At 44.7% G+C, this 22,955-nt stretch overlaps 1 protein-coding gene across 1 annotated transcript; it reads left to right on the top strand.

The window, feature by feature from the left end:
• The first annotated feature begins 2,650 nt into the window (after positions 1-2,650).
• Positions 2,651-22,659, top strand: Asrgl1 (asparaginase and isoaspartyl peptidase 1). The gene is made up of 7 exons (NM_145089.4): positions 2,651-2,754; positions 3,272-3,472; positions 15,430-15,572; positions 16,195-16,352; positions 18,434-18,552; positions 21,335-21,445; positions 22,380-22,659. Exons 1-7 carry the CDS (start codon positions 2,697-2,699, stop codon positions 22,589-22,591), a joined length of 1,002 nt encoding a protein of 333 aa, NP_659557.1. The 5' UTR covers positions 2,651-2,696; the 3' UTR covers positions 22,592-22,659.
• Positions 22,660-22,955: the final 296 nt, after the last annotated feature.

The following is a 22,955-nucleotide window of genomic DNA, read 5'->3' as shown; positions in this document are numbered from 1 at the left end:
ACAACAGAAAGCCCACATACACAATATCTCCTTGTACAAAGTCCAAGTGGATCAAGGACCTCTACATAAAACCAGATACACAGAATCTAATAGAAGAGAAAGTGGAAAAGAGCCTCGAATACTTGGGCACAGGGGAAATTTTCCTGAACAGAACACCGATGGTTTATGCGCTAAGATCAAGAATTGACAAACAGGACCTCATAAAACTGCCAAGCTTCTGTAAGGCAAAAGACACTGTCATTAGGACAAAACAACAACCAACAGATTGAGAAAAGATTTTTACCAACCCTACATCTGATAGAGGGCTAATATCCAAAATATACAAAGATCTCAAGAAGTTAGACTCCAGAGAGTCAAATAACCCTATTAAAAAGTGGAGTACAGAGCCAAATACAGAATTCTCAACCTAGGAATCTCTTTTTTCTTTTTTTTTTCTTTTTTTTTGGGGGGGGGGGGCTGGGGATCAAACCCAGGACCTTGCGCTTCCTCGGCAAGCGCTCTACCACTGAGCCAAATCCCCAACCCTCAACCTAGGAATCTCAAATGGCTGAGAAATATCTAAGGAAATGTTCAACATCCTTAGTCATTGGGGAAATCCAAAACAACCCTGAGATTTCACTCCATACCAGTCAGAATAGCTAAGATCAAATATGCAGGTGACAACAAATGCTGGAGAGGATGTGGAGAAAGAGGAACACTCCTCCATTGCTAGTGGGACTGCAAACTGGTGAAACCACTTTGGAAATCAGTCTGGAGGTTCCTCAGAAAATTGGACATAGTACTGCCTGAGGACCTAGCTATACCTCTCCTGGGCATACACCCAATAGATGCTCCAACATATAACAAGGACACATGCTCCACTATGTTCATAGCAAACTTATTTATAATAGCCCAAATTTGGAAACAACACAGATATCCAACAGAAGAATGGATAAAGAAAATGTGGTACATATACACAATTGAGTACTATGCAGTGATTAAAAACAATGGCTTCATGAAATTCGTAGGCAAATGAATGGAACTAGAAAATATCATCCTGAGTGAGGTAACCCAGACACAAAAGAATACACATGGTATGTCCTCACTAATAAGTGGATATTAGCCCAAAGGCTCATCATGTCCATAATACAACCCACAGACCATATGGAGCATAGAAGGAAGACCAGAGTGTGGATGCTTCAGTCCCGCATTGTGGGGAGCACGACAATTGTGGGAAGTGGAGGGGAAAGGAGGACTGAGGAGGGAATAAGGGTGGCAGCATCAGGATCTGGAGACATGAGAGAGGGGCAGAGACTGAAGGAAGGTCCAATCAGGGACTCTCCCACCTGGGGATCCATCATTTCTGCAGACACCAAATTCAACGTTGTTACTGTGGTTGCTGACAGGAACCTAGTGTGGTGGTTCCTGAGGAAGTCCGGACAGCAACTGACCAATGCAGATGTTGGAGCCAACCATCAGACTGAGCTCAGGGAACATGGTGGGGGAGATGGTGGAAGGATTGGAGGAGTGAAGGGGGGTTGCAACCCCATTGGAAGAACAACATAGGCTGGCCTGACCACCCAGTTCCCCCAGAGTCTATACCATCAACCAAGGAGTGTTCCTGGAGGAATCCATAGCTCCAGATACATATGTAGCAGAGGATGGCCTTGCCTGACAGCAACAGGAGGAGAGGCCCTTGGTCCTAGGGAGGCTTGATACCCCCTGCTTAGGGGGATGGTGGGGCCCCGAGAGTGTGGGTAGGTGGGGGCGTACTCTCATACAGGCAAAGGGGAGGGGATGGGTGGATGGGGGATGGGAACTGGTGGAGGGGTAACCTGGGAGCAAGATATCATTTGAGATGTAAACGAATAGAATGATTAATAATTAAATAAAAATAAAACAAATAAAATAAATAAAACTGCTTTAAATAATAAAGCAGGGCATCTTTCCCTTGTGTCACTGCTACAGAAACCTGTAGATGCGCATCTGGGTGATCTATTCTCCATCTTTGACTATTAGAACAAAACTAGAGGGTTAGGGATTTAGTTCAGTGGTAAAGCGCTTGCTTAGCAAGTGCAAGGCCCTGGGTTCCGTTCTCAGCTCCGGGGGTGAAGGGGGGTTGACACAAAACTACAATCTAGGATCCGTTTGGTGAATACAAAGTGTTTGTTCTTCTATTCCTGCTGCCACGACTTTAGCGAATGCTGGAAGCAGGGGAAGAAGAAATATCAACAAAAAGAGGGCACTGAGAGATGAAGGGATTTAGAGCTGGAATCCCTAGACTTGGGGGGTCGGGGAGCTGGGATTTTCGGGGGGCTCTCAGAGCATCTAAGGAACAGAACCTGGCAAATTAGAGGTGATTGTATACTTTATTTTCTGCTCTTCCGAAAAATTAGGATGGGGAACTTAAAGGGAATGAGTTTCACTGTAGAATTCTAACTAGCAAGACTTAAGAACATACGATAATTTCAAAGCAAAGGAGACGAAGGATTCCGCGTGCTACTAGGGAGGTGGAAGAGTAAAACAGCAGTGTTACTCTAGATCTGGAGTTCCTGGATGCTGGTGCGCAGCGCCAGGGACCCCCGGGCTTTACGGTAAGTCAGCTGTGCCCCGAGGGGGCGGGGGGGGCACCCTCGTGCGCAAGCGCGGAACCGTTGCCGGCGGAGCGGTTGCGGCCGCAGCGGTTTGCTGCCCAGTGTCTTGGCCAGTTTGACATCATGGCGACCGCCCGCCCCTCTTCGTGCGGCCGCGACTCAGTCCCGGCGACACCCCGAGGTATGGGAAAGGAAGCAAAAACAAAAATGTAGGAGTTACCAAAGACGAGGAGCTCAAGTCCGAAGGACGTGGGGAAGTCTAGTCCTCAGGGTAACCCGGACCCTCAGTGGAGGGAACTAGAACAGGGAGCATGGACCCCGGGAAACTGAGGCACAGAGAGAGTCCTGGCAGGAGGGCTAGAGCTCTGATACATGCGTCCTCTGTACCGGCGACCCAACACGAAACAGAGGCTGGTGTTCTCCGGGGAAACTGAGGCTGAGGGTTAGCGCTGTGGCACAAGCGCGGCTCGGAGTCTTGACACCGGCATTCTGAGGCAAAGACGCCCCATGCTCTGTCCCGGGGGTCGGAGTGGGAGAGCATGGGGAGGAATGCTGGGGGTCATGGGTCGCTTTGGGCTTTTCCGGCAAAACTCTCACTGAACAGGAGGGGAAATACAAACCATTTTGTCGCCGCTGCTCACTTGGGTCCGTTCTCTTGGACCGGTTCGAAATGACACTTGCCTCTTCCTGGTGCCTAGCCTCCATCGATGTGAGTCTCGTGGTGGTAGTCCATGGTGGTGGAGCAAGCAACATCTCACCCGGCCGGAAAGAACTGGTGAGCGAGGGCATTGCCAAAGCTGCAACTGAGGGCTATAACATCCTCAAGGCTGGAGGGAGCGCAGTAGATGCTGTGGAAGGAGCCGTGACTATGCTGGAAAATGACCCGGAGTTCAACGCAGGTAAATTATGCTTTGCCTAGTGAATCATGCCAAATCAGAACAAGCACCGGTCCACATAGACACGGTATCCGTTGGTCTAACCAGCTTTGTGGTCAAACAGTACTCTAGAGCAAGATGCAGTGCTGAAGTTCCTCATTTTGCGCTAAGCAACTTGTTCTGAGAATTTTTTTTAAGTCTGCTAATTCACCGTTTATTTAGCCTGCCCCCTAAGAACTCAATAACAAAAGCCAGGCATCTCCCTTCATAGCCTCAAACACAATCTTCAAGCCTCAGCCTCCCAAGTGCTGGCCTCGAAAGTGTACATTTTTGTATTTGTGGGCCTTGGGGTAGACTTTACATAAAATGTAGTCATTTCAATTTTAAGAACTCTGTGTTCATTCCCTCCCTCTACCCCTCTGCCTCTCCCAAATTAGACTCAAAAATTTTGAAACAGGTGCTGGGAGAATCCTTTATTACAGTATCTGGTCCCTGATAAACAATAAAGTCCTTAAATCATCTCTCTCACTAGTAAATTGACTCTGGATAGGTCTCTAGGTGGAAACTGATCAATTTACAGACCAAGCCTTAAGTGGAAACTTGGGGTTCACTGTCCCTTTCATCTTCGGGAAAAGAGAAAGGGCCCCCCACAATCAATCGATCCAAAAACCATCCCTGACTTTTGGGAATGGGAGAACCTCCACATTGGTGAGTATGGCCATATGTCAGTCCCTGCGCCACAGCAAACATAGAGCCAGCACCCTTCCAGACCCTGACCTGTGTATGTTTCTTCATCTGACTGTTAACTGCCTCCTTCGTATAACACACTAGCAATACGTCTGAGTTCTATGAACTGCTCCAGAAAATGAAGCCCTAGAAGGAGTTTTAAGAGACTGGCTTGCAACAGTTGTCTGGCAGAAGTTAGAGAGGACCTATTACTTAAAAATTGACATCTGAAGTAAGGAAGCAATCTTGTGCAACTAAACCCTTTAACCAGTGGGATCAGACTCCAGATGGCTAGTGTCTGCCAAAGCGTGACAAGAGAGGGGACTCACACATCACTCTCAGAAGGGAGGTACTGAGGGAAACTCCAAAGCTCTTTCCCCTCCTTCCTTCAAAAGAAATGAGGTTGTGTTTCCTAAAAGCCATATAAATGCAATCAGAGTGGATTATTTGGCCATGCTCTAGAATAATAATCACTAGTTAATGTGTCTACATGGCACAGGTAGCCATTGTCTAAGAAATTCAGAAGATTATAGTGCTGTGAAGTAAGAATAATTATTTTTCTTATCTCTCAGAACACTGCAGATTAATTTACTGGGAAAACATTCATTTCTTTTGTTTTAAAATAGAAAACCTAAGATCTTAAGATTAAAATACTTTTTAGAGCTGTACCACCCACACACCATCTGTCCTCAGGGAAAAAAAATCAGGCTATCTTAACCAATTAATCATCACATATCTGCCCAGAGGATTCTAGCAGAGGCTTCTGGGATACTGGGATACCTCAGCTGGAAAGCGCAGATGGGAAGGACCGAGTCCAGGCAGAGACTCTGCTGTTACCAGTCCCACTGCAGCCGCTCAATCTCTGACCTCCTGGTTTTCGGCACTACTCATCTTCAGGCATCTGGAAGTGGGACAGCTGCAGCCATGGGGAGCTGTTTGCTCTGTCTCTTTAACTTTGTTAGGCACTCTGATACTTACTGAAAGATCTACCTACCTATGGATGAGACATTACAGTTCACTTTCATAGTGATTCTTTCTTTCCTTTTTTCCTCCATTTTTATTAAATTGGGTATTATTTACATTTCAAATGTTATTCCCTTTCCCAGTTTCCTGTCCATCGGCCCTCTAATCCCTCCCCTCCCCTTCTATATAGGTGTTCCCCTCCCCATCCACTCCCTATTACCATCCCCCCAACAATCCCCTACACTGGGGGGTCCAACCTTGGCAGGACCAAGGGCTTCCCCTTCCACTGGTAGCAGGCTTCCAACAAGGCTATTCTCTGCTACATATGCAGTTGGAGCCCAGGGTCAGTCTCGTGGTGGTTTCTAGACTTCCAGACAGACTAGACTTGCAGAACCTTTCCTTGAAGAGGCTAGTTCAGTTAGGTCTCTGGTGACCTCTAACCTAAAAGGATCCTTCTGGTACGCTCCATAACCTAACAGGGTCCTTCCTCCACACTAGTTGAGAGAGTACAGATCAGGGACCTGCTGCAGCTGCTTCCCAAGGCTGCCTTTCTGTGGTCCCACTTGCAGATGCCTGAAGACGAGGAGCACCTGGACTCTGTCTTTCCCAGCTGCTGTTTCCAGCTGTGGTCACTAGAAACAGTATCCCAGTGACCTCTGCTAAGATCCGCTGGGTAATTAATTGAAATCTTCAAAACACTGGGTTCCGATAACAGTTCCTTCCATTTGTAAACTCTGTCATCTGTGTTTCTGTTCATGTTTGAATGTGAACCTGGTTTTATATTTACAGCTTATTCCTTAATACTTTACTCATTGAAAAGTAACACTGTAAAAATGAGCTTCTAGAGGCTGTGCTAGATTTGTTTTTATTTTTGTTCGTTTATTGATTTAAGATGGAGTCTGGCGTTTTCCGAAGCTGGCCTCAAACTCCTGAGGCTCAAATGATCTTCCCACCTCAGCCTCCCGGGTAGCAGGAACTACAGGCACAGGCTGCCACACCTAACTTAAAAGTATTCTTGGGGCTGGGGATTTAGCTCAGTGGTAGAGCGCTTACCTAGGAAGCGCAAGGCCCTGGGTTCGGTCCCCAGCTCCGAAAAAAAGAACCAAAAAAAAAAATTTACTCAAATGGGCAAGTAGATAATTGCATTTTGCTTTCACAGGAGTTGTGTTTACTTGACTTTTGCTACAATTTGGCTTAATAGCCTGTCAGAGCCTTTGAGATAACAAGATTGTCTTCCTTATCTGCTTTTTAATTCTTTGCAGTGTCTACAGTAATGATTAACATTCATAAGTTCTTTATAAGATAAAAGTATACCATGGTGGCTCACAGCTGTCAATAAACTCCATTTCTGGTTCAGACTCTTTCTCTGACCTCTGAGGGCCCCAGACTTGCATGAGATGGACAGAGATACACAGGCAAACTGCTTGTACTCATAAAATCCAATAAAGAGACAAAACAAAGAGAAAATGTCCTGCTACATAGTACAGGGCCAGAGTATTCCGAGAGTAAAGGAAGGGAAACACTGTTCTTTCCTACATGTTTTCCCAGTGATACGTATGAAACATTGAAACTTGACACACACTATGAAACACACAAAAGTGTATTTCTAACCAAAGATATCTAAAATTTTTAGAAGATAACCAAGATGAAAATACTTATGAATATTGGGCTAGGAATTGATTTTCTTGCCTTTGTTTTGAAACTTCCAGGTGATTCTGAGGTGTTGTCAAATTTAGAAGTCTCTATCAGAATCCCATACAGTTTTAATGATGTTTTTAATCCCATATATTTACGTGCAACAAACTTCTCCCCAATGTACAGTTCTGCCTGTGGCAAGCACATAGTATAATAATCACTGCTGCACGGAAGATTAAAAAGGCCCGTTGTCCACGCCCTTTGAGGCTGCTTCATACAGCCCTCGACTCCACTAGCAGCTGTCTCCTGAGCCTGTTGTGGTTTTGCCTTTGCCATTGTCACAATGGAACCTTATGATCTACTAACCTTTCGATTGTTCCATGTGGGCTCTGCTTACATGGGGTCAATAACTGTACCCTTTGAGAGCTAACAGTATTCCAATAGCACAGACAGAGGGAGCCCAACAAACTTATTTAAAACCTGTATTTTCACAAATTTTTTTAACTCAAATTGTGTGGCTCTTGAGTGTGAACTTCGGAGACGACAGTGTTGTAATACAGAGTCAAAAGCCGGGCCCTCCCAGTAGATGTCCCACCACTGACAGCAGGCCATTCACCAGCTGAGCACAGGCCACCCGGCAATGCATTAAATCTCTGTAAACACAAGTAGAGTTTTGGTTTTGTCTTGTTTTTTTTTTACTTGAATGCAAGTTTTACTTCTCAGGCATTCAATAAAGGTTGAGGTCTCGTATGACAAGAGCATATTTAACTTAAGTATATTAGGAACTTCCAGACTTTGTGATTGTGAATCCTTCTCCCATGTCCTGGAGCACACAAACACACTGATGGGTTTTGTTTGTTTTGTTTTATCTTTTACTTTAGCCGGCCTAATAATCAAAGTAGACCTGTGATGTAGTGCTAGTCTGCATTTCCCAAAACCATTAATGATGTTAAACACTTGTTGGAGGGCAGGGGAGAGTATCTAGTCAACCAAGCCCTTCGTCTATTCTTGTTAGATTATTTTTCTGAACTTCTGAAGAGTTCTGGGGATTCTTTTTATATTCAAGATAAAAATTTTTTGTCAAACATATGAATGTGATCAGCGAAAATGGCTCCTCCCAACTCTGCCTTATCTCCTCTGTTCCTTGTGAGTGTCTTTCTAAGAACGTGAGGTTGAGTAAAGTAGAGAGACTAGTTATTAGATAGTGATACGTTGGTTTATTTAGTGGTTCGCTTACAGCACCGCCTGAACTGCGGTTTGCCAAGCATGACTTCACTTGTTGCCTGGAACAGAATGACCTGGAGAATTAGCTGAAACAATGTGTCGTTGCCCTTAACAACCTGCTGGCTGCCATACTTCCCTCTGTAAAATCTCACTTAGCCTGTGGCCTTTTTTTCCATTACTTTTTTATTGTGGTTTTTATAGTTTAAAATGAAAATAAAATCTGAACCTGAGAGCATATAGCCTTTCAGGATCCATCCTGGCTTCAGTCCACCAGTGTTGTGGTCTCTCTTCCACTCAGTGATGTGAGAATTCTTACTCCATCAGGCGCTTGTTCTTGATTGTATAGAAACACAATGTATCCATTTTTGTTGTTGTAACAAATGCATTTTCAGGCTGAAGAGATGGCTCAGAGGTAAAGAGTACTGTCTGCTCTTCCAAAGTTCCTGAGTTCAATTCCCAGCAACTACATGTTAGCTCATAACCATCTGTAATGAGATCTGGTGCCCTCTTCTGGCCTGCAGGTATACATGCAGGCAGAACGATATATATATATATATATATATATATATATATATATATATATATATATATATATATATATATAAAATAAATCTTTTTTTAAAAAATGCATTTTCGGGGGTTGGGGATTTAGCTCAGTGGTAGAGCACTTGCCTAGGAAGCGCAAGGCCCTGGGTTCGGTCCCCAGCTCCGGAAAAAAGAACCAAAAAAAAAATGTATTTTCTGTCATAGCTTAAAGAATAAATGCCTAAACATTTTCTTTTTGGTTATCTTTTAAAATTTTAGATAGATTTTGGTCATGAATAAAATTTTGTGTGCTTCAAAATGTGTATCAAGTTTCAATGTTGTGTACATATCATTGGAAAAATATATTGGAAAAACTTTCCCTTTCTACATTTATGGAACACTCTGCCTCCCCTCCCCCAATATGTAGCAAAGTTTTGGTATTTTGGTTGGTTGGTTGGTTGGTTTGGTTTTTTCTGTGGTTTTTATTTGTACTTTATGTGTATGAGTGTTTCCCTGCGTGTATATTTGTGCACTTCATGCATGCCTGGTGCCCTCAGAGGTGAGAAGAAGGTGTTGCACCACCTAGGAATGAAGTTTATAGACAGTGGGCAGCACCATAAGAATGTTAAAAATTAAACCTGGATGTTTTGCTAGAGTAGCCAGTGCTCTTAACCACAGAGCCATCTCTCCAAACTGAAGCAGGATTTGTTTTGTTTTGTTTTGTTTTGTTTTTTTCTTTTGTTGTTTTGTTTTTCTTTTGTTTTTTAACTTTTTATTGATTCTTTGTGAATTTCACATCATGTACCCCAATTCTACTCATCTTCCTGTTCTTTCACATCTACCCTCTGCCCTTGCAACCTCCCCCCAAAAAGAAAATAAAAGACAAAAATGAAATAAAATAAAAAATAAAATGAAAGAGATCATCTCATTGTAGAAGCTATAGTGTGTCACAGTGTGCCCCAAACATCTTCACTTGCAAATGTTCATTACAGTGAGTCATTGGTCTGGTTCAAGGCCTCTGGCTTCTCAGATTCCTCTCAGAGGAATTCCTGTTGTTGCCCTGTGTCATGGAGAGCCTGAAGCTTTGGATCTGCAGGACCTCCCCTCTCACAGGCTCCAGTAGATCATAAACGTGGTAGACTTTGGAGTGGATGGACTCAAAGCCCTGGATCTGGGCCTGGGTGGTAGCTGGGTTGGTCAGCCTGCCAGCTGTCCTGCACCCACAGCACCAGAGTGAGCTCTCCAGCACTGCCCCAACTAGGTCACCCAGTGCCAAAGCTAGCAAGGGGCAGGGCCAGCTCTCCTGCTCCCCACTCCCCACTCCCAGGCCTACCCTCCTCCGACCAGGGCCAGTGCTGCTGCCCAGTGTAAGGTACAGGACCAGCTCTCCCAAGTGCCACAGCCAGTTAGGGTTAGGGCCGACTCTGCATAGCCCTTAAACATCAACATGGTCCCATGTAGCAGCCCAGACCAAGAATGTCCACACAGCCTGTGGTGATAATATGAGTCACAGACTTTGGCACAGAAGCCTTTTGCTGCCTGGCTACAGATCCAGACATGGCCCTCACAGCAGATAGGCCAAGACTTCACTGTAGCCTCAGGTAGCAGAGGACTCACATCAAGCTCTTCCCCTCTACCCTTGAGTCAGCACCACCTCTCTTCATAATGCTTAAACTGTTCAGCTCTCTCTCTCTCTCTCTCTCTCTCTCTCTCTCTCTCTCTCTCTCTCTCTCTCTCTCCCTCCCTCTCCCTCTCTCTCATCTCTCATCTCTCATCTCTCATCTCTCATCTCTCCATCACATACTTGTACATTGCAGTGGCTCTCTCCAGTCCCTTTGTGCCTCATGGTGTGGTGGCAGGCAGGCCACGTCTTCCATCTGCCCTCACCATGTGGCATAAAGCGGGATTTAATATCACTAATTCTCTAACACTCTGGGCCTCAATCACATGTCCTATAATCAACTACGACTCTACCTCAGTGGTTCTCAATCTCAGAGGTCACATATCAGATATCCTACATACCAGACATTTATATTAAGATTCATAACAGTAGCAAAATTAGTTATGATGTAGCAGTGAAATAATTTATGGTGAGAGGTCACCAAAACATGAGGTTAGAAGGTCACAGCATTAGAAGGCTGAGAACCACTGGCCCACCTGGGGTCTGTATACACTCAGCACATATTAAAGGCTCAATTTTACAAGACTCCCCCCTACTGCAGACATGAATCACCAATATGAGTTCCTGTGTTATTCATACTTCTACCCAATGTGGCTACAAACTGGGCTTCCTATTCAGGCATCAGTCATTTTTCTGATGGCCAAAAAAATTCATGGAAATTCTTCGTTTTTTATAAAGTAAATAACAAAGACTGGTAATGATGGGCTAAGCCAGGCACAGTGATGCACACCTTTAAGCCCAGCGTTCAGGAGGCAGAGGCAGGTGGATCTCTGTGGATCGGAGGCCAGTCTAGTCTACACAGTGAGTTCCAGGACATCTAGTGTTATGTAGAGAGACCTTGTCTCAAAATAAAACAAAGCAACAACAAGCAGATCAGCCAGGCAAGAGGGTACCAGTGCAAGGCTTTGTCCATTCTGACACTTATCTGCCAAGACTGAAATAAAATCCTGCCACTGAGTCTGCAGGTTCCTTTCTTGCTTGGTGCCACGTGCAAATAAGCAAACAGTTATGGGGTATTGAATGACCAGTGAGTGTAGAAAGACATTTCATGCTCTAGAGGCGTGGTTCTTCCTGAGGAAAAATTCCAGTGGGCTTTTATTAAGGCCAGGCTAGGGTATGGGGCAATGCATGCTGTCATTATAACTTTTCACAGAGAAGAGAGATCTTCATGAACCAGGCTGCCACTTCTTGTCTTCCTAATTTGGACATAGTTCCATCTGCCGTGACTCCTGTGGGTGTATGTTTCTATCATCAGAAGATTAGAATGATGCCCAGGACACCTGGAATGTCACATGATATCTAGCTGGTTTTGATGTGATAGCATAACAGCTGGGAGTATGTTACCAGCATACAGGCTTTTAACTTTAGCAAGCCTGCAGGTAGCTGACGGGACAACAGGCCACCAGTCATTTGAGAGCTCAGACTGGTTAGTCCTACAGATTCAGGACCTGGTCTCACCACACAGCATCCCACGTGCCTGTCAGAGCAGCCAGTAAACTTTGGGGAACATATTTACCAGTTTCTGATAGGAACGAACTGCTGGTGTATCTGCTAAACGTGTTTTATCATTTTTAAGTGTTTTCCCCTTACTACAAAGTTTCATGAGTTAATATATTCTTGACAAATATCTTTTATTACATACATTAATTTGGTCTGTAGATATTTTCTCCCAGTTGGGCCAAAAAAAAAAAAAAATCAAACCACACTTTCTTTCAATGAGTCCGTTTGGAATACTTACATTTTATATAGCTACTGATAAGGGCTTATACCTATCAGCTATTATGTTTTTGGGTCTATTTACCCTCATTTTCCTATCTGGTCTTTACTCCTCTGTCTGTTACTTGAGCATTGGTTTTAGAAGTCTGCTTTACTTTCTCGACAGTTTTGAGTTGTGGAGAACTTGAGGACTTTGCCCTATTCTATGTATATAACTAACTGCTACCAATAAGAAACCATTTTTGCAATGGAGGCAAAACATAGAGCTCTTACCTTTTTTATGATTAGTTGTGATAAGTTCCACCTGACAGTTATTTTCAATTTTCCTTTCTGTGAACACTGGGAACAACTTCAGGATCTTGTCATTTTTGCAACAACCACCAAACATAAACTAAGACACCAAAGAGGAGAAGGCAAGCCCGCTGTGTCGAGGGGTCCACTTAAACCCAACACAACTCAGACATCAAGTCAATGCAGATGACAAGAGTTTATTGTAATCAAGTGCTACTGACCAATCGGGGTTCAGAGTGGCCCCAGAAGCTGAACTACCACCCTGAAAGGGCACTGTACAGCATATTTGAAGGATAAACTAATTCATAAAGCAAGGCAGAGCAGGGAGGACTCTCCATTGCCTCTCCACTTCGATGCCTCTCTTAGCCACTCTACTGACTTAGGTGCTCTGGCAACAGATTCTGTGTTCCTCCATCTGTATTGTAGACTCAGTGTTTGTACCCACGTTTGCGTTCCTACAGATTCTAGTGTTGAACCCAGGATTCCCCACTGTGCCAGTATCTGGAAATGGAGCCACTAAGGAAATTGTTCGCATTGAGTGAGGGCATGGGACAGAGTTCTGCTCTAATTGGATTAGTATCCTTACAAAAAGAATCAAAGGGACTAGAGATATTGTTCAATGATTAGAGCACTGGCTCTCTTCCAGAGGACCTGAGCTTGATTCTTAGCACCCACATGGCAGCTCACAACTGTCTATAAACACTCCAGTTTTAGGGGACAACCTCTTCTAGCCTTCAAGGGCACCAGGCACATACTTGGTGCACAGACATACATGCGGAAAAAACACCCACACACATGAAACAAGTTTTTTTAAAAAGCTGGGGATGGCTCCATGAATAAAGTGCTCAATTGTGAGAACCTAAATTTGGATCCCTAGAACATACACAGATCCACAGTAGACCACATCTGTAATATCAGAACTCCTGTTACACAATGGGAGGTGGAATGAGGAGAATCATCAGATGCTCATTGGCCAAACAGCTTGGTGTGCACGGTGACGAACACTTAACTTGTCTAAAACAAGATGAAAAGTGAGAACAGACACCCAAAGTGGCCCCTCGCCTCCACCATGGTGTACAATGCCTACACCCATCAGAGCACACACAGAATAGTCACTAACTGACTAGAGTCACCTCCCACTGCGGCACAAGGACAGACTATTGGAATGCATAGTGAAATAGTAACCATGGACCTACAAGCCAAACTCAGAAAAATGGTCAACCTTTCAGTCACTTGGACTTTGAGCTTTCCAGTCTGCAGATTGAGAAATAACTTTTTGTTGTGTAAGCATCCCAGCCTGGGTTGTCTTGTTAGAACAGCCCAACAGACTAGTCCAATCTAGACTTCATAAGCATGTATGAGTGGGTATTTGTTAGACACAGAATTCTGATTTGATAGTTCTTTTCTTTCAGCCCTTGGGAATGCTGTGTCTCTTTCTGGCCTCCATGGTTTCTGCTGAGAAATCCTTTGTCATTATAATTGGTTTTCCCCTATAGGTAAGGTGTCATTTCTTTCTTGCTACTTTCAAGACTGTTTTTCTAGTGCTTGGGATTGAACCCTTGCAAAGCACTCCACCATCCATGGCCCCTCAAGACATTTTTATATTGATCATGATGTCCTACTGTGAATTTCCCTGTATTGTATTAATAGTATTGGGAGTTTGCTGGGCCCCTTGAATTTTAGCCCATTTGTCAAATGTAAACAGTTTCCAGTTATCTTTTCCTTGAATGCTTTTCAGCCCTAGGCTTCCCCTCCCTGCTCTTAGGGCTCCAGTAAATTAGGTGTTAAATCTTTTGTTAGGTGCCAGTGGCTCTGTAGGCCATCCTCACCTAGCTAACCCTGTCTTCTGTGTACCACTTGCTCAGTTTGCACAAGATCTTTATTCTTTCTCTTGACCGTTCTTTCTTATTAATTCATACCAGTTGCAGATTAAGGAAGTTGTCGGTGTCGTTTGCTTATGAAACAATACATGGTTGTTATGAAACAACAATCTTTGGTTGTTATGAAAAGAAGTAAAGACTAGGTCACTTTTATAACAAACTCATTTTTATTATATATGAGAGCGTATTTGTGTGTGTGTGTGTGTGTGTGTGTGTGTGTGTGTGTGTGTGTGTGTGTGTGGTGGGGGTTGGGGATTTAGCTCAGTGGTAGAGCGCTTGCCTAGCAAGCGCAAGGCCCTGGGTTCGGTCCCCAGCTCCAGAAAAAAAAGAGAGAGAGAGAGAGAGAGCGCACATGTGCCATGGCATGTAAGTAAAAGACAGTTTTCAGAGGTCAGTTCTCCTTCCACTGTGGGTTCTAGAAATAGGAATGGAACTTGGTTCCTGTGGCTTCCATGGGAAATGGTTTCACCGATGAGTCATCCTGCCTGCCTGGATTGCTTTAAACTGAAATTTTGGGTTGTTTGTTTTTTTTAAGCTTTTATTAGCATATGGTAATTACACATAATAACATGTTGTGTTTTGACATTTTCATGCCTGTTTTAATTTTAATCACTTACTCCCCCATTGCCCTCTTTCTTCCCTCTCCAACTCCCCCTAATCCTCTTCCCCCTCCCCACCCCACCCCCAGTCTCCTGACCTCTTTTTTTATAGCATTTAGTCTTCATACTTTGCTGTCTTTGAGGGGACAAGCTCTCACTGTGCAGCTCAAGCTGGCCTGGAACTCACTGTGTAACCCAGGTTCACTTCTAGCATGTATTCTCCTGTGACAGCCTCACGGGTGCCAAGGTTGCATGAGCTTACACGTATCTGGAACACACCAGCCCATAGTGTATCTCCAATATAATGTAGTGGCTAGGCCGTTCAACGGTGTGACTCAGTAAGAGTAATGAGAGCAAACATCCTTGTTGGTTGCCAGCTACAGAGAGGCACTCAGGCTCTCACCATAAAGTATGATATTGCCTGCAGGGTTTTATAGATGACCTTTATTGGATTGAGAATAATCTATTCATATACGACCTTCATATGCATGAAGGTGGAGTGCTCTGACCTAATTATCTTCTATTAAACCTCTTATTAAAGGCTCCCCTAGATCAATGTTACAGTCCTGGGGACCTGGAGGAGACAGACCATATCCAAACCAATAGGTACCAAGTCAGATGTGTTTGTACAGTGTTCGTCTACAGTAGAACAGAAGGTGTGTTGAAAGAGGTAGGTTAGTAGAAAATCTGGAGTTGTTTATAAATTTTTCACTCTAGCTTTTCAACTTCCTCTTGGACTAGGTTATGGGTCTGTCCTGAATGCAGATGGTGATATTGAGATGGATGCTAGTATCATGGATGGGAAGGACCTATCTGCAGGAGCAGTGTCTGCCGTGCGCTGTATCGCAAATCCTGTTAAACTTGCACGGCTTGTTATGGAAAAGGTACGTGTGCTGGAAGCAGTGCTTCCTGAGAAGCTGGCACTGCCGGACGTCTGGGTGAGCAGGCCAGACTGAACGGTGCTACAGATCGCTGTTCTAAACATGCACAGGGCCAAGCATAATGCCACTGGAGTCAGCCCTGGCTTTGGTCCTGTTAGGACTAGCTGGGTGACACATGCTGACTTTGTTATGTCCTGGCCTTCTTAGGCCAGCTGGGGGCACAGCTCAGTGACAGATCCCTAGGGCTCACCAAGTCTCTGAGGTTGACCACCAACAAGGAGAAAAAAAGGGGAGGATCTAGTTCAACTTTCACTTTGGGGCCTTTTTTTTTTCAATTTATTTATTTATTCTATGTAAGTACACTGTACTGTCTTCAGACACACCAGAAGAGGGCATCAGATCCCTTTACAGATGGTTGTGAGCCACCATGCGGTTGCTGGGATTTGAACTCAGGACCTCTGGAAGAGCAGTCAGTTGCTGTTAACCACTGAGCCATCTCTCCAGCCCACTTCAGGGCCTTTTAACACTAAAAATATAGTAACTATTTCCACACCATAGAACAGGTGTGTGTTTGTGTCAAAAAAAAAAAAATACACCTTCTCTGTCCCTTCCTACCCTGGCTTAGACTCCTCATTGCTTTCTGACGGGCCGTGGTGCAGAGAAATTTGCAGCAGACATGGGGATTCCACAGACTCCTGCCGAAAAACTGATAACGGAGAGAACCAAGAAGCACCTGGAGAAAGAGAAGCTTGAGAAGGGGGCGCAGAAAGCTGACTGCCCTAAGTAAGTTCCAAGAAACACCCAGACTTTTGCAGTCAGAACAGCTGGAGAGTTTGGCAGTGTCCACTCACCTCTGTTCCCTGAGGAACTGAACTCTGGGGGAGGGCAACTCTTCTTAACTTTGCCTTTACTTATACCCCTGTGTGAATAAGAGGTCAGATTGGCAGGGTTCTTCTCTGACACAATGAAGCAGAAGAGTATTAGACAGTCTTGGAGGCATACGCATGATCCCAGCCAGCAGGAGGCAGAGACTGAGAGGGCAGGTTTCAAGGCAGCCTGAACTGTAGAGTGAGACCCTTGCTCAAAAACCTAATAATAGCTCAGTAGCTCATAATAGAATAGAATTCAGTCCTGTAACACTACCAACTCCCTAGTTTACCAGACACCAACCTTCAAATAACCTAGGCAGAGTATATATATATATATATATATATATATATATATATATATATATATATGTATATATATTCAGACTAAATATATATACATACACACATACTTACGTATATACGTGTGTGTGTATATGTGTGTGTGCATATATACATATATGTGTGTGCACGCACATAGGGCGTGTGTGTTTTCCTTTACTTTTTTTTAAAGATTTATTTATTACATATGAATACACTGTAGCTATCTTCAGACACACCAGAAGAGGGCATCAGATCTCATTATAAATGGTTGTGAGCCACCATGTGGTTGCTGGGATTTGAACTCAAGACCTCTAGAAGAGCAGTCAGTGCTCTTAACCACTGGGCCATCCCTCCAGCTCCCATGCTTCCCTTTCCTAAAGAATCAGAGTTTTGGTGGGTCTGAGGCAGAGAAGCCAGGCAGCTATAATAATATGCAAGTCTCTGAGATAATAATCCGATGCCTTTCCTGATTATGAGATTGGAGATATTATCATAATATTATTCTTATACTTGCTCTGAAATAGGGCTTTACTATATAGCTCAGGCTAAGCCTGGTACTTGCAATCCTCCTGCCTCAGTTTCCCAGGTACTAAGACTTAATTAAGGCTTTTTTATCTGTGGACTACAGTCAGTGAGGCTACTGGGTCAGTGCCTTGTGCTTATTTTCAAAGCTGCTTTCCTATTGCTTTCTGAAAATTGTGTCTGAGCTGAGGGTGTGGTTCAGTGGTAGAGTGCACGCTTAGTGCATGCATAAAGCCCTGGGCTCAGAGCCCAGCACTAAACAAAAAGACTCCTCTAACCATACATCCGCACCAGCCAGTACTGCTCTTAAATGTAAATAAGTAGCCTCTTACCCTGTATCTTGCAACTTAGAGAGGTCAGAAAAATTAATTATAGAATGCATGGGTCAGCTTTGGCACTCAGAATTGGCTCAGCATGACTGATAACCCTGGCCTCTGCTCCTCTCACTAAAACTGTGCAGTCTCCAGGAAGAAAAGGCTTCTTTGCCTATCTGAGCCCAAAGACTGACTATGCCCCTGTCAACATCAGAAATGAAACTTTTAGGGAATTTGGGAAGATACAAACAACAGGACTTAGGGAAGAGAGAGAAAGCAAAAAAGTAACTTTTAGAGTACTTAGACCATGAAGCACTTACATCAAGTTCCCTTGAAATGGCAAAAGTCCACTTCTTTGCCTCCCCATGTTTCAGTGTAAGCTTCTGAAGGTAGCCAGTGAATTGCGGCCATCTCTGAAAGGGTTAAATTTGTGCATGTGTCCATCTCGATAAGAAGCACTTATGCTGTTTAATTTTTTCTGTTTAATTAGCCACAACAAACATGAAAAAACATTAAAATGAATAAATTTTTGTGATAGGGTCTCACTATGTCACCTTAGCTGGCTTGGAACTCATTCTGTATACCAAACCAACCTCAGACTCAGAGCTCCATCTGCCTCTGCCTCCTGAGAGCTGGGATGGTTGTACTCGGTAAGGTAGAAGTGTAAAGGGCCATGTGGAAATCTACCTGCTAGTGACATGTAGAATAAGTAACAAATGCTTTCTTGAGCCCAGAATTTTAACATACAATATGGAATGTAAGTGATTTTAAGTGACAGTGTTACTTGGGGGCTGTTTCTCATCTTTAGCCCTTTCCCTTTTCTGCTTATCTTTGACAGAAACTCAGGAACTGTAGGTGCTGTTGCCTTGGACTGCAAAGGGAACTTGGCTTATGCAACCTCTACTGGGGGGATTGTCAATAAAATGGTTGGCCGAGTTGGAGACTCACCTTGTATAGGTAGGACTAAGAGGTGGTTCATGCCGCTCCCTGGCCCTTCATGTCACCAGATTCACACCCTTTCCTGTGTCGTTTCCTTTACCCTCTTGGTGGCAGCTTCTAGGAGTGGCATTTGGGTTGAAAGAGGTTGTTGGGAACCACTGCTCTAAAGTATTCACTTCTTTTTTTTTTTAATTTTTTTTTTTCTGGAGCTGGGGACTGAACCCAGGGCCTTGAGCTTGCTAGGCAAGCGCTCTAGCACTGAGCCAAATCCCCAACCCCAAGTATTCACTTCTAATAGGCACATCAGTTTCCTCTGGATTATATTTTGGGGACATCTTGGGAGAGAAAGTGAAAGAGAGGATGCTGAAGTTGTCCCAGACTGCTGCAGCCATACCCGTCTTCTCTATGGCCCCAGTTTCAGGTCCTCAGGCTCACTTGCAGGGGCTAAACACATAAGAGTGCCTCTTCCCAGATGTGACTCACATTAACAATGTAAAAGAACAGCTGAAAACTTGGGCTGGAGAGATGACTCAAGGGAAGAATTTGCTGTGCATGCATATGGACCTGAGTTCAGATCCCCAGCACCCATGTAAAAGCCTCGTACAGCAGTCTGCACTGTAACCCAGCACTGGGAGAGCAGAAATGAATGAATCTTCAGAGCATGCTAGCCAGCTAGTGTAGCTAAACCAGCAGACTCCAGGATCAGTGAGAGACTCTCTCTCCAAAAACTAGGTAGGGAGAGAGAAAGATACTGGAAATCTGCCTCTCCTCTCCACATGTGCCCTGTACACACACACACACACACACACACACACACACACACACACACACACATGGACATCAAGCACCAAGCAAGAGGAGGCATGCTGTCGGAGGGCATCTTTTGCCCTGTGTAGATTTGCACTTTCTTGCAGAAATCCCACAAACCCATACAGCTGAATGATATTTCAAGAAACAACTAAATTTTTCATCTGCCCAAAGGAGCAGCTTATACTTTTAGCAGAAAACTCGACCTTTTATATATGTTATACTACTCTTAGTGATAATTTACACTCTTTTTTTTTTCTTTTCGGAGCTGGGGACATAACCCAGGGCCTTGCGCTTGCTAGGCAAGCGCTCTACCACTGAGCTAAATCCCCAACCCTGATAATTTACACTCTTGACAGCTCTTTGTACCCTATACAGCAGTGGCCTCGGAGGAAATGCTTGAAGCCTCTTTAAACTCAGAGGCAGAGGCCTGACACTCGTGAAGCACTCTTTTTGCTCCTTAGCAAAAATCCTGCCAAAATATGGCTGCTCAGTAGTACAGTTTGCATACAACTGGGATCTGACCAGGCTGCAGAGCCAGGCGGGGTCAGAGCCTAGGAATTAGGTTCAGGCTTTGTAAGTTCTCATGGTAAAGTATTGAGAAGAAAAAACTCTGTGACCTGAATTCCCTGTATTGGTTGTGGGTACCAAAGGTGCTTATCTTGACCTTTCTGATAAGCATTCCCCAGGAGGAAGCATCCCTAGGACATTCTGTAAGTGACACTAGGTACACAGTAACATTTCCTCTGCAATGCAGTTATCATCCCAAAAAATGGGAGTGCCCACCCTAGGAAACATGGGTTACCCTGGCCTTTTTTTTTTTTTTTTTTTTTTTGGTTCTTTTTTCCCCGGAGCTGGGGATCAAACCCAAGGCCTTGCGCTTCCTAGGCAAGCGCTCTACCACTGAGCTAAATCCCCAACCCCTACCCTGGCCTTTTATGACTCTAAAAGAACTGCAGAGAAAATGAAGACTTAGCTACTTCCAAAGGGTAGGGCCTTATTGGAGCTGATTCACCACACAGCAATAGCTTGGAGGGAAAGCCACCTTCTCCTATTGTAAGACTTTGTATTTCTTACCTAACCTCAACTCTCCCAGAACCAGAACCATGGAGTTACCTGCTTTCAGACAGGTAACTATAACCCTCAGCAGAGAGCTGCCCCTCTAAGACCTTCCCAATACCCAGCATCGTGAAATAAGACGTCAGTGTGATGCTTCTGCACCAGCTAAAGCAGGGTGGCGGTGAAGCCTGCCAGACTGTGGGACTCAGACTGGCGGCTCTGTGTGGACAGATCAGGAATGGTGGAGAGACGACTGTAGAGTTGCTTAGTCTAAGACCAGGGGAAATTATAATCAAAATCACTTTGGCTCCAGATGCTGTTATATGGATAGCCCAGAATAGTTCTCTCGGGTCTAATTAAGCTACTTTCAACAGATGCTCTTAGGGGCTCGAGAGTTAAGAGCACTAACTGCTCTTCCAGAGGTCCTGAGTTCAATTCCCAGCATCCACATGGTGGCTCACAACCATCTGTAATGGGGTCTGATGTCCTCTTCTGGTGTGTCTAAGACAGTGACAGTGTCTTTAGACACATACATGAAATAAATCTTTTTTTTTTAGATTTTTTTATTTATTATATATAAGTACACTGTAGCTGTCTTCAGACACACCAGAAGAGGGCATCAGATCTCATTACAGATGTCTCATGTGGTTGCTGGGATTTGAACTCAGGACCTCTGGAAGAGCAGTCAGTGCTCTTAACCACTGAGCCATCTCTCCAGCCCTTAAATCTTTTTTTAAAAAAGACAAAAACAGATGCTTTCAAAACTACGTAGAGTTTTGTTTACAGGTGTGCCTTTGTACACTTGTGCATCACCAGATCATCAATATGGCGCTGGTCTGTCTACACCTCTATGATAAAATACTGTGAACATGAGCCTTGTGTTTAATTTTTTGACTACTGTTGCTCAGTTATAACCAGTCACCTTTTTGAGCAGGAGCTGGAGGTTACGCAGATAATAACCTTGGAGCCGTTTCAACCACAGGACATGGGGAAAGTATTCTGAAGGTGAATCTGGCCAGACTCGCCCTCTTCCATGTAGAGCAAGGTATGTAGGCTGTGAAGCAAGTTGTGGCTAGCGAAAACGAGTAGATGGATGTGGTTTGACCACTGCCAGCCTAGTGGGTGGAGCCGCACTTGCCACAGACCCTACCCCAGGGCGGTTCACATTCTTCTAACACCTGATAGGTTCTGGACCAGAAGAACCTTTAGAATGCTGCTCTGGAATACTACTCTCTGAGCTGAGGTAGTGTCTCTGTGTGTCAGAGTGCTTGCTGCACAAGCATGAGCTAAAACCCCAAGGACATATAAAAAGGAATGGCTGTGCGTGTGCCTGTAGCTACCTCAGCACTGTGGAGGGAGAGACAGAGAATCACTAGGATTTGCTGGGTGACAATTCCGGGGGGGGGGGCAGAGTGGGGGAGGGAGTGGGGGGACCAGCAAGCTCCAGGTTCAGTGAGAAACTATCTCGAGGGATGAACGCAGAACATGATCTAGTGGGACATATGGTGATATGGTGTGGGCACACACATAGCACATACATAGTACCTGTCTGCTGTTCTCTTCATGTCATAGAAGACGAAGCAATAGAGACCATGGTCAGTCCTTGATGTCTCTGTCCCGGTAAGGAGCGGAGGCATGCGAGTTGCACTGCTTTGCTGTCCATGTGGCCAGACACCTGACAAGAAGCCCCTTAGGGAGGTTTGTTTGGCTCACAGTTTAAGAGAGTGCGGTCCTCGTGATGGGGAAAGCACAGTGGGGCAGGTTTGTGGCAGGAGAGTGTGTAGGAGTTGCTAGCTCCAATCTCAGTGGACCAGGAAACAGGCAGCACAGGGGGCAGGGACCTGTGTCTCTCGAGTGAAGCCCACTCTTATTTCGCAGAGTCCCAAAGCAGGGGCACCGCTGGGGTCCAGGTATCCAGACATGGGAGCCTGTGAAAGTTATCGCATGTGCTGTTTCTCAGTCTCTCCTTTTCTTTTCAGGAAAGACCGTAGATGAGGCTGCTACGTTGGCACTGGATTATATGAAGTCAAAGCTCAAAGGCCTAGGTGGCCTCATCTTGATCAACAAGACGGGAGACTGGGTGGCAAAGTGGACCTCTGCCTCCATGCCCTGGGCAGCGGTGAAGAACGGCAAGCTGCAGGCCGGCATTGACCTTTGCGAAACCAAGACAAGGAACCTGCCCACTTGCTAGCCTGGATGTGAAGTCAAGCTGCCTGCAGTGGAGACCTAACTTAATCAATTAGATGTAGACATGGAAAACTTGTGCAGTCTGTCCCTCCTTTTGTTACCTTGATCAATAAGTCAATGAATGCTTGGTTGAGGGTCGGGTTCTGAAGGGATGAGAGGTGACTGCCTGTATCAAGAGCAGGGAAAATGGAAGCCTTAAGGAATCTTTCTTTCCCAGTCTCCGTCATGTAAGGCCAGAAAGGAGCTGTTAGATATGGACCCCACAGAACTGCCTCTGAGCTACGAGTGTCATCTGGATTGGGAAGATGGCAATTTGCAGAGGCTAGGCTCAGGGAGTGCAGGAAGAAGGGCTGGGGAAAAAATAAGGT

This window comes from Rattus norvegicus, chromosome 1, assembly GCF_036323735.1.
Source record: "Rattus norvegicus strain BN/NHsdMcwi chromosome 1, GRCr8, whole genome shotgun sequence".
NCBI lineage: Eukaryota > Metazoa > Chordata > Mammalia > Rodentia > Muridae > Rattus > Rattus norvegicus.
The sequence above is the reverse complement of the archived record's forward strand: the minus strand, read 5'-3'. Positions and strand labels throughout refer to the sequence as shown.

Coding starts and splice junctions, on each gene's coding strand:
- Asrgl1 (NM_145089.4), top strand. CDS start 2,697: ATGGCGACCGCCCGCCCCTCTTCGTGCGGCCGCGACTCAGTCCCGGCG. Junction 16,353..18,433: donor CAGAAAGCTGACTGCCCTAA/GTAAGTTCCAAG, acceptor TATCTTTGACAG/AAACTCAGGAACTGTAGGTG. Junction 18,553..21,334: donor TGGAGACTCACCTTGTATAG/GTAGGACTAAGA, acceptor CTTTTTGAGCAG/GAGCTGGAGGTTACGCAGAT.